Source organism: Camellia sinensis, chromosome 11, assembly GCF_055761805.1.
Source record: "Camellia sinensis isolate YWXY chromosome 11, ASM5576180v1, whole genome shotgun sequence".
In the NCBI taxonomy this organism is placed as follows: Eukaryota; Viridiplantae; Streptophyta; class Magnoliopsida; order Ericales; family Theaceae; genus Camellia; species Camellia sinensis.
The window spans coordinates 135,874,181-135,885,442 of NC_138971.1; the positions used below are offsets into that span (position 1 = coordinate 135,874,181).

An 11,262-nucleotide genomic window follows, 5' to 3' on the forward strand; every position below is an offset into this window, starting at 1 on the left:
AATATGAGTTGAGCCAAAATACCTAATCATATGCCTAGTGCATTGGAATTGAAAAAAGTGAATCACACTAGGCATTTTAACTAACAAGTATTATATGCCTAGTGCATTAGAGATGCTCTAAGTGATGAGTCAAGTTTAATAAAGTAGTAAGTAGAGTCTCATTGAGTAGTAAGCATTATTTAAATGAGTAGTAAGCCAAGTCTGATAAAATAATAAGTAGAGTCTCATTGAGTAGTAAATGTGGTTTAAATGAGTGGTAAGTAAGTCTGATAAAATAGTAAGTATGGTTTAAATGAGTGTTTTTCAATTTATTACAACAACAAAACACATTTACTACTTGATATAGTTGTAATTATTCTACATAACTACACTTACCATTCAAACATTAATAAAATGCACCTAACCTCTAAAATAAATATAAAATTTATAAACTAGAATGTAAACAAAAAAAATATATATATACAAAATAAATATGAAATTTATAAATTTTATTATAATTTTTTACATTTTATGGAATATGATTTTTTTTTATTTATGTACTTAATGGCAATGAATGGCAATAAATGAAACCTAGTATCTTTTTCATCTACCACAATAAATGCAATTAATGAGAAATATGATTAACAAAATATAGAAAAATTTCAAATTCATATGAGGATTCCATAAACAAAATTTGATGTTCATTTCTAACATTTTCGAAGATTTTAAGATAAAATTGTTGTTGATTTGGAACTCCTTAGGTAAGTCTCTCTCTTTTTACTTTCACTTCCATTATATTTTGAATTTATAAATTTTTATGTTTTGTTGGAACAACATTTCACCTAATTAAAAAAAAAATTATGAGATTCAAGTAGTAAGGGAAAAAAAAAAATCAAGTTTGATGAAGTAGTAAATGTAGTCTTAAGTTTAGTTTAAATGATTGATAAGTCAAGGATGTTCATTTCTAAAACTTTCGGAGATTTTAAGATAAAATTGTTGTTGATTTGGAACTTCTTAGGTAAGTTTCTCTCTTTTTACTTTCACTTCCATTATATTTTGAATTTATAAATTTTTATGTTTTGTCGGAATAATATTTCAGTTAGTTAAAAGAAAAATTTCAAGATTCAAGTGGTAAGAAAAAAAAAATCAAGTTTGATGAAATAGTAAATGTAGTCTTAAATTTAGTTTAAATGATTGATAAGTCAAGTCTAATAAAGCAGTAAGTAGAGTCTCATTGAGTAAGTATTGTTTAAATGAGTGACAAGTCAAGTTTGATAAAGTAGTAAGTATAATCTTATTGAGTAGTAAGTGTGGCTTAAATGAGTAGTAAATCAAGTCTGATAAAGTAGTAAGGATAGTCTCATTGAGTAGTAAGTGTAATTCAAGTGAGTGGTAAGTCAAGTCTAATAAAGTAGTAAGTATGGTTTAAATGAGTTGTAAGCCAAATATTGAGTAGTAGGTATGGTTTAAATAAGTGGTAAGTCAAGTCTGATAAAATAGTAAGTACAGTCTCATTGACTAGTAAATGTGGTTTAAATGGCTGATAAGTCAAGTTTGATAAAGTAGTAAGTAGAGTCTCACTGAGTAGTAAGTGTAATTCTGATAGAGTAGTAAGTACAGTCTCATTGAGTAGTAAGTGTGGTTTAAATGAGTTAAATCTGATAAAATAATAAGTAAAGTCTTATTAAGTAGTAAGTGTTGTTTAAATGACTGATAAGTCAAGTTTGATAAAGTAGTAGGTAGAGTCTCATTGAATAGTAAATGTGATTCAAATGAGCGGTAAATCAAGTCTAATAAAGTAGTAAGTATGGTTTAAATGAGTGGTGAGTCAAGTCTGATGAAATAGTAAGTACAGTCTCATTGACTAGTAAGTGTGGTTTAAATGGATGATAAGTCAAGTTTGATAAAGTAGTAAGTAGAGTCCCATTGAGTAGTAAGTGTAATTCTGATAGAGTAGTAAGTACAGTCTCATTGAGTAGTAAGTGTGGTTTAAATGAGTTAAGTCTGATAAAATAATAAGTAAAGTCTTATTAAGTAGTAAGTGTTGTTTAAATGACTGATAAGTCAAGTTTGATAAAGTAGTAAGTAGAGTCTCATTGAATAGTAAATGTGATTCAAATGAGCGGTAAGTTAAGTCTAATAAAGTAGTAAGTATGGTTTAAATGAGTGGTGAGTCAAGTCTGATGAAATAGTAAGTACAGTCTCATTGACTAGTAAGTGTGGTTTAAATGGATGATAAGTCAAGTTTAATAAAGTAGTAAGTAAAGTCTCATTGAGTAGTAAGTGTAATTCTGATAAAGTAGTAAGTACAGTCTCATTGAGTAGTAAGTGTGGTTTAAATGAGTTTAATTATCATTCAAAAACACAACACTTGCCATTCATTCTCATTCTACTAGCAACTCTTTGTGACTCAACTTACCACTTACCATCTATTTTACCACCTAGTATTTTACTTACCATTTTCTACTTGCTTTTTCTTAATTAATTTGTTTATGCTTATTGCAGATGGAAGACAACACTGAGCAAAACAAGAATAACATTATTTATGAACTAGTTGATGATGACGGTAATGATGGTGAGTATAATATTCATAACGAAGATAATATCGTCAATTCTAATAATATTCCAACCGAAAGAGATATTAAGCGTCTAGATGAATTAACTGAAAAGGATGTGTTTGAAATGACATTTGATTCAGAAGAAAACGGAGAAAGATTTTATAATTCGTATGCTAAGGTGAAAGGCTTTAGTATTCGAAGAGATCAATTGTATAAGGACAAGAATACTATGGTTATATCAAGAAGTTGGGTATGTTCAAAAGAAGGATATAGACAATCCAAATACCTTGAGGTTGAAGAACGTAAAAGAGAACCAAAACAATTAACTAGAGTTGGTTGTCGTGCTTGTTTTCGTATCAAATACAATCGGAGTACTTCCAAATATGAAGTGAATGAATTTTTCAAGGAGCACAATCATTCCATGACAGGGCCTCTTGGTGTTCAATTTCTTCGCTCACACCGGAATGTTACGAGTGCCGACAAGGCACAAGGCAATGCAATGCATCATATTAGTATGAGGACAAGTCACATTATGGACTTTGCTGCACAACAAGTAGGTGGTTATGAGAGTGTTGGGTTCATACAGAAGGACATGTACAACCATTTTGGGACTGAGCGTAGAGTGCAAGTTGTCGATGGTGACGCAGAAGGTGCTTTGGCTTACTTATGTGGTAAAGAAGAGCAAAATCTAATGTTTTATTATAAATATGATGTAGATGAAGAAAATCGATTAAATAATTTGTTTTGGACTGATGGTGGATCTCAAACAGATTATCTGTATTTTGATGATGTGTTGATGTTTGATACTACGTATCGGACAAATGCGTACAACAAACCTTTTGTGATACTACAAGGTGTGAGCAACCACTTTCAAACGACTGTTTTTGGGTGTGCATTGTTAGCTTCCGAGACAGTAGAGACATACATATGGGTGTTAGAGAAATTTCTTGATGCGATGGATCACAAGATGCCTCTGTCCGTAATCACTGACGGGGATAAGGCCATGTGTAAAGCAATCAAAACAGTTATGCCTACTGCTCGACATCGATTATGTAAATGGCATCTTAAAATGAATGCTCTTTCCAATATCCACATAGAGGGATTTCTTCATAGCTTTGAAAAATGCATGTCAATGCAATGTACACAAGAAATGTTTGAATTAGAGTGGAAGAACCTTGTAGACAAGTATGGCCTTCATAATAACAAGTGGATTGCAGATGTATATTGCAAGCGTACTCTATGGGCTGAAGCATACCTCCATGGACATTTCTTTGCTGGTGCAAAAAGCACGCAACGTTGTGAGAGTATGAATGCATTTTTGAATCGATTCCTAAAGGTGCGCCTAAGGCTCTTTGAATTTGTGAGGGCATATGATAGAGCACTTGCAAGACTTTGCCATAACGAAGCTAAGGCACAATCCGAAACTGAGAATACCACTCCTATTCTTTCTACAGGTATGAAAAGGATTGAAAGACATGCAGCTGATATATTTACTCGTGCCATATTTTTCAAATTTCGCGAACAAATAAAATCCGAGCAAGTGTTATTTATGTCAGGAAAAACTGATATAGAAGATATTCACGTATACTATTTGTCTATGTATACACATCCAGAATCCACATGGAATGTACAATATCGACCAAGTGATCATGCCATGAAATGTTCTTGTTTGTATTTTGAATCATGTGGAATTCCATGTTCCCATATGGTATCAATCATGAAAATGGAGCATTTGAAAGAAATTCCCTCTAGCTGTATATTACAAAGGTGGACAAAAAATGTCAAGTCTTCCACTTTACTTGGTAAGACCCCTTTTCCAGAATGGGTTACGCAAACAACACGGTTCGGTGCATTGTTAAGTGCATGTACTGAGATGTGCTATTATGCTTCGCACTTAACCAATGGATACGAAGAAGCTAGGGATGCAGTGACAAAGTTAACATGTCGAATGAAAGATTTGTATGTCCAACATGTTAAAGGAAATGGAACAAAAGGAAAAGCCAATGTTGAAGAGACATGTTTACATTTTGGTGTTGGTGATCCTCCCTTTACAAAGACGAAGGGAAGTTGTTCTGTTGCAAATGATAAGTTTTCAAAGCCAAGAAAATGTGGTCATTGCAGGTATCTAACAATTTAATTTATCTAGTAAGTGTATTGAATTATAATTAAATTTATATCCTAAGTGTAATGTGTTTTGTTACAGAGGTACTGGTCATACGAGGAATAAGTGTCCAAAACTAGAAAATGAGAATATTGATTCTTTTCCTACACAAGATACTTATGTATCAGGGGCAAGCATGTTGCACCAAGAAGGTGGTTTCAATGTCGACCTACTTTTACTAATAGTGACTACAATATAATGGGATATGGTTCCAATGGGCACCCTACTTTTGTTGGAACTGACTACAATATAATGGGATGTGATTCCAATATCTATCCTAACTTTGTGGTAATAATTTTTTATTTAACTTTTATTCACAAAATTTATGTTTCAGAATTTATTAATTATTAGTTACATTATGTAGGTACGTACATGCTCAGAAACTCCTGACAGCATTTATGGCCGTGTCGTAGGAGGGACAATTGACTTGTCAAAGTGATTGTAACAATCTTCGAGACAATCAAAGCAATCAGCCTTATATTTTGATTTTTTGTGTGGCATTACTTGTTTGTGTAAGGCTTATATTTATAAGGCATGTGACTTTTTATATGTATAAGACGAATGATAGTGTAAGACTTTTACTATTCTCAAACACAATACTTACCACTATGATTTCATTCATCATATTCATAACAACGTAATGGTAAGTAATGTAGTAAGTGGAGTCTATTTTAAGTAGTAGTAAGTGAGGTTTATTTGAGTGGTAAGTCAAACCCAACAAACTGGTAAATAGAGTCTTCTTGACTAGTAAGTATGATTGAATAAAATGGTAAGCCAAGAGTAATGAAGTAGTAAGTGGAGTTTATTTGAGTAGTAGTAAGTAAAGTTTATTTGAATAGTAAATGAAATGTAAAAAGTTGTATGACTTATATCTATAAGGCAATGCTTACTAATTGTTCTTATGCTACTTACCATTCATCAACACAATAATTACCATTACGATTTTATTCACCATGTTCGTAACAACATAATGGTTTTCCACGAACACATAAACTATTTGGCAAATAGTTTACAAAGTCATCATCACTATCATCAGAGAAGTCTGAAATGTCTGGATCAGAAACTAGCAATGGATCTTCAATGATTGTTGTGATAGCATTGTCACAATCAAAATGAGATTTTTTCTTGGCATATTCAATGTAATGAAATCTATCCAATCTTCGTTGCATCTGTGTATTCTCTCTCTGTAGCCTTGATATGACTGTTGCATCATCGCATGATTTGTTTCTGCATAGTTCAGCTGAACGTGCCCTTGGAACCCGTAGCCCATGCCATCGACAATATATCTCAAGTTTACAACGTTTTTCGAAGAGGTCTTGCCATTGCAAGTTGTTTCTGTCAACATTAACCCCATGTGGTGGATGATCGTATGCATGACCAACAATTACATGACCCACATCTGATTGCCATGGATCATGCATGAAAAGAGGTTTATTATGGAAGTGACGTTTGGTTCCATACCATGTCTTTCCTAATGGATCAGTATAGGAACCTATTGTTGGAGGCGTCTGAAAATCATCATCACTACCATGACTAAATGTAGAGCTAGATGATGCAATATTTTCAGATTTTCGTTTAGGCATTTTGAGTACTTAGGCTTGTAGTGAAGTGTGATGTATACAAGTGAGGTTAAATAAGGGTGTCACACGTGATCTATTAGTATTATTTTAATCATTGTTAATAGTCACATGTGAATAGTCATATGTACTAATGTCATGTCAATCATGTTCAATCATTTGAATGGTCAATAGTCATATGTACTAGTGTCATGATCAATCATTTTCAGTAGTCACATGTGAATTATATGAGTCACATGTAAATAGTCAAAGAGTAATAAAGTAGTGAGTATAATTTATTTGAGTGGTAAGTTAAGTCTAATAAACTAGTAAGTAGAGTCTTTTTAAGTAGTAAGTATGGTTGAATAACATGGTAAGCAAAGAGTAATAAAGTAGTAAGTGTAATTTATTTGAGTGGTAGTAAATGAGACTTATTTGAGTCGTAAGTTAAGTCTAATAAACTAGTAAGTAGAGTCTTTTTAAGTAGTAAGTATGGTTGAATAACATGGTAAGCAAAGAGTAATAAAGTAGTAAGTGAAATTTATTTGAGTGGTAGTAAGTGAGACTTATTTGAGTGGTAAGTTAAGTCTAATAAACTAGTAAGTAGAGTCTTTTTAACTAGTAAGTATGGTTGAATAACATGGTGAGCAAAGAGTAATAAAGTAGTAAGTGAAATTTATTTGAGTGGTAGTAAGTGAGACTTATTTGAGTGGTAAGTTAAGTCTAATAAACTAGTAAGTACAGTCTTTTTAACTAGTAAGTATGATTGAATAAAATAGTAAGAAAAGAGTAATGAAGTAGCAAGTGGAATTTATTTGAGTGGTAGTAAGTGAGGCTTATTTGAGTGATAAGTTAAGTCTAATAAACTAGTAAGTAGAGTCTTTTTAACTAGTAAGTATGATTGAATAAAATAGTAAGCAAAGAGTAATAAAGTAGCAAGTGGAATTTATTTGAGTGGTAGTAAGTGAGAATTATTTGAGTGGTAAGTTAAGTCTAAAAACTAGTAAGTAGAGTCTTTTTAACTAGTAAGTATGATTGAATAAAATAGTAAGCAAAGAGTAATAAAGTAATAAGTGGAATTTATTTGAGTAGTAGTAAGTGAGAATTATTTGAGTGGTAAGTTAAGTCTAATAAACTAGTAAGTAGAGTCTTTTTAACTAGTAAGTATGATTGAATAAAATAGTAAGCAAAGAGTAATAAAGTAGTAAGTAGAATTTATTTGAGTGGTAGTAAGTGAAGCTTATTTGAGTTGTAAGTTAAGTCTAATAAACTTGTAAGTAGAGTCTTTTTAACTAGTAAGTATGATTGAATAAAATAGTAAGCAAAGAGTAATAAAGTAGTAAGTGGAATTTATTTGAGTGGTAGTAAGTGAAGCTTATTTGAGTTGTAAGTTAAGTCTAATAAACTTGTAAGTAGAGTCTTTTTAACTAGTAAGTATGATTGAATAAAATAGTAAGCAAAGAGTAATAAAGTAGTAAGTGGAATTTATTTGAGTGGTAGTAAGTGAAGCTTATTTGAGTTGTAAGTTAAGTCTAATAAACTTGTAAGTAGAGTCTTTTTAACTAGTAAGTATGATTGAATAAAATAGTAAGTAAAGAGTAATAAAGTAGTAAGTGGAATTTATTTGAGTGGTAGTAAGTGAAGCTTATTTGAGTTGTAAGTTAAGTCTAATAAACTTGTAGGTAGAATCTTTTTAACTAGTAAGTATGGTTGAATAAAATGGTAAGTAAAGAATAATGAAATAGTAAGTGGAGTCATTGAAGTATAATAAAGTGGTAAGTCATAATTAATTCAAACCCTGCCCATGTACAATCCAAATCCAAATTACTAAAAAACGACAAAAATCATACGATTAAAATCCATTTGCTCTACATCCTCCCCAAAACAAATTCAGTTGAAATTCACGTAATTCAAGTATGAACATGCAACAACATCAATGATACATGACAATTATCTATAACAAGCCAATTCTATCACTCTTGACCCAATTTTATTGTTTGCATCTCGAACTAAGTCCAGTGCTAATCTTTGTCTAGCATCCCACGAGTCAAATTGAAGCAAACAAGCTTCGGAATCAATAAATTGCACTAATTCAAAATACTTGATGACGTGCATTCCACAATCATAGCCATTACTTTGTTGTGGAAGCCATTCAAGTGTTCTAATTGGAAACTCGGTAATTTTATTTGTATATGCATTCTTGTACTGAATTCCCAATAAGTCATGTAACACTTCAACCTGTTATTTACATAACTAATTAGTAGGAAAACATGCAATACAAAATACAAATAACGACGTTGTACAAGGATGTATACCACTTTTTTTACTTGAGTTGGCCGAGTTCTACTTCTTCTTGATATATACGGATCAAGGATATATACCACTTGTTGTCACATGTATACCACACACATATACCAATGTTCACCCGCATCATTAATTGGAATGTACACCTATATTAAATCAATAATCAGCACTATCATATTCATTAACATATTAAACAAAAGTAAAGTGAGATAATAACAAATCAATACCCTTTCACATGATTCAATTTTTCCCGTGTACCGTTTTGTTCCAAAATAGGACTTGAGCATGTTTGGCTTATGAACCTTGTGTTGCAAAATATGTTGCTACAACTCATAAAAATTAGTATAAATATCAATAACACAAACTACGTAGTCAAATGCTTTTAATTGTAAAATGCATAAGTAAATTACCGAAAAATATGTAGGTAGATACCACGCTGGATATTTCGCATCTGGGATACGATCCTTTTGCTTTAATGTAAATTGCAAAGCAACTAAAGTAATTATCTAAGAAACAACAACTCATCAATAAATGCAATTATCTTGTACATTATAAATTCATTTGAGCAATGGTTTACTACTTACTTGTCCATCAAGCCAACAACCACGATCTAATGTCCATATGTTTTTGCGCGTTCCATGTTGAATATCAAAGTTAATAAGAATTTCACTATCATATTAATTAAGTGATACATGTCAATGTGACAATATAAATACATGAAACATAAAAGAAAATATTTCTTGAAAGAAATAGAACCTTTCCAATTTACTACGATGAAACAAATAGTCTCTTATCAATTTATCCTCAACTGAAAGCGGTGGCAAATCAAATCCTTTCATGGGAGTTGGCATACTCAACAACTCAGAAATCTGTTTTTAACCAATAATTAATAACATTTTCATAAAGTATGTAATTGAATATTCTCCTAAAAATGAGTTTCTATAAGAAAACATAAGTATACCTTTATCGAATGTTGTTCAGGAAACACAACAACTTGTTTATTTTTCATTGTAGCTTCCTGTATAACATAAATCAGTCGGTGACTAAGTTCATTTGTAATGAATTATTTTTAAAAAAATTGTTATGTGTACAAATATTATTTATTACCTCTTGTGCATATTTAGGCAACATGTCAAGTTGTTTGCTTGTAATATTATATTTCTACATAACACAAATAAATCAATAACTACTTTCAATTCTAACAACAAAACAAAACAAATAGTAATAATAATAATAATAATAATAATAATAATAATAATAATAATAATAATAATAATGTATCTTACCTTGCCAAGTTCAACATCATAGGGTGAAAGTATATGTTTGCTTTTTTTTCGTTTGCTTTCCCTCCTAAGCTTCATATGATAAGGCAAAACTGTTGAAGACTCGGCACCATCATCTACCAGAATTGACCTTTTTAAAATCACTTTTGGTAACTTTGGTTGTAGTAGCTCATGTTCACTAAAAAATGGGGCAAATGGAGATACGGACGATGTGAACTGATCACCTAATGGAATCTTAGGCAATCCCTAATTTTCTTGTTTGAGTTGTTTATCCATAGAAGACGTACGATCTTGGAAAGCATAAGATGGGGGACTCCATTTGTCATCCAAGATATCTTCATTTTTCAATTGACAATCGATATCATGAGAGTGTTTCTCCTTCTCAATAGCCCATGACCCATTAGCTACCTTTGCAATTGCTATCAAAATCTCTTCTTTGGCAGATTCTATTGATTGACTGACACCAACGACTAAGTTATTTAAGTCTCCTCTCAAATCTTTCACTTCTTTTTCAACATTACTTAACCGTGCATTTATGTTTGGCTCTACACTCACATCATTATCTTCAACAATAAAACCAACCTATTAAGAAAATAATAACAAACATGTTAAACGAATTCTTTAATTACAACACGCATACAAATTAAATTATATAACGCATAAGATTACCTTCTTGTTGTTTTGGTATTGAAGTTTTTCTAACATGGAGATTCTCTTTTTAATCACCTCATCTGTCCAATATACTAAACGAGGTGCTTGTCTACTTGCACATGGACTAACAAAATCCACAGCAGGTGTCACATGCTCAATGTAGAATAACTACATGATATGGTTATGTAATGATTAGTAAGTTCAAGAATGCACTAAATAGACAATCATTTGTTTACCATGATTTAGAAACATACCATCAGAAAAAACAAGCAACCTCGAATTCCTCGTTGTCCCTTTCCTTCTACTTTGTCCTTGTACTTTCGCACACCATCGACTAAAAAGTCTAAGACGAGTTTTGACCAATTTAACTTATGTAAAGAAGACATATCTTTCAAGGAATGGAGAAAACAACGATTTATTGACAACTCCAATGTAGGGCACAAAAGAGAACCTAGAATGTACAATACAAATCTTCCCTTAAAATCATCCCCGTCTAGTTTCATATTAGACAACTCATTCCTTAAAGACCTCAATGAAATAGAACCACACTTCTTAACACCATACTTGTTCGACAACTCTTCAATATCAGTGTGGTCCACATTTACGTTTATAATTGATCCCTCACAAGGAAGTCCTAATATGTGGCTTACATCAAATGGTGTTATAATTATTCTTTTACCATGAACGAATAAACACCGAGATGTATGATCAAAACAACCAACCAACCATTCACAGAGTTGTCGTGGCAATCTCGTGCATTTAAGCTCTAA

At 31.6% G+C, this 11,262-nt stretch overlaps 2 protein-coding genes across 2 annotated transcripts; one reads left to right on the top strand and one right to left on the bottom strand.

Annotated features, from left to right (window-relative positions):
* Positions 1–2,484: 2,484 nt before the first annotated feature.
* On the top strand, positions 2,485–5,137 carry LOC145802649 (protein FAR1-RELATED SEQUENCE 5-like). Its single transcript, XM_082895409.1, has 3 exons — positions 2,485–4,658; positions 4,827–4,986; positions 5,063–5,137. The coding sequence occupies exons 1-3, from the start codon at positions 2,485–2,487 to the stop codon at positions 5,135–5,137; spliced, it is 2,409 nt and encodes an 802-aa protein (XP_082751535.1).
* Positions 5,138–8,420: 3,283 nt separating this feature from the next.
* LOC145789039 (uncharacterized) lies at positions 8,421–9,971 on the bottom strand. The gene is made up of 6 exons (XM_082896558.1): positions 9,845–9,971; positions 9,520–9,576; positions 9,315–9,427; positions 9,143–9,227; positions 8,969–9,064; positions 8,421–8,881 (listed from the first exon to the last, which is right to left on the bottom strand). The coding sequence occupies exons 1-6, from the start codon at positions 9,917–9,919 to the stop codon at positions 8,705–8,707; spliced, it is 603 nt and encodes a 200-aa protein (XP_082752684.1). The 5' UTR covers positions 9,920–9,971; the 3' UTR covers positions 8,421–8,704.
* Positions 9,972–11,262: the final 1,291 nt, after the last annotated feature.

What these genes read in the sequence shown, in the direction of transcription:
- LOC145802649 (XM_082895409.1), top strand. Translation starts at nt 2,485, where the DNA reads ATGGAAGACAACACTGAGCAAAACAAGAATAACATTATTTATGAACTA. An exon ending in AGAAAATGTGGTCATTGCAG is followed by an intron (nt 4,659 to 4,826) that starts GTATCTAACAAT and finishes CTTATGTATCAG; the next exon opens with GGGCAAGCATGTTGCACCAA. An exon ending in ATATCTATCCTAACTTTGTG is followed by an intron (nt 4,987 to 5,062) that starts GTAATAATTTTT and finishes TACATTATGTAG; the next exon opens with GTACGTACATGCTCAGAAAC.
- LOC145789039 (XM_082896558.1), bottom strand. Translation starts at nt 9,919, where the DNA reads ATGAAGCTTAGGAGGGAAAGCAAACGAAAAAAAAGCAAACATATACTT. An exon ending in ATGATGTTGAACTTGGCAAG is followed by an intron (nt 9,577 to 9,844) that starts GTAAGATACATT and finishes TATGTTATACAG; the next exon opens with GAAGCTACAATGAAAAATAA. An exon ending in GTTGTTGGCTTGATGGACAA is followed by an intron (nt 9,065 to 9,142) that starts GTAAGTAGTAAA and finishes GTTGTTTCTTAG; the next exon opens with ATAATTACTTTAGTTGCTTT.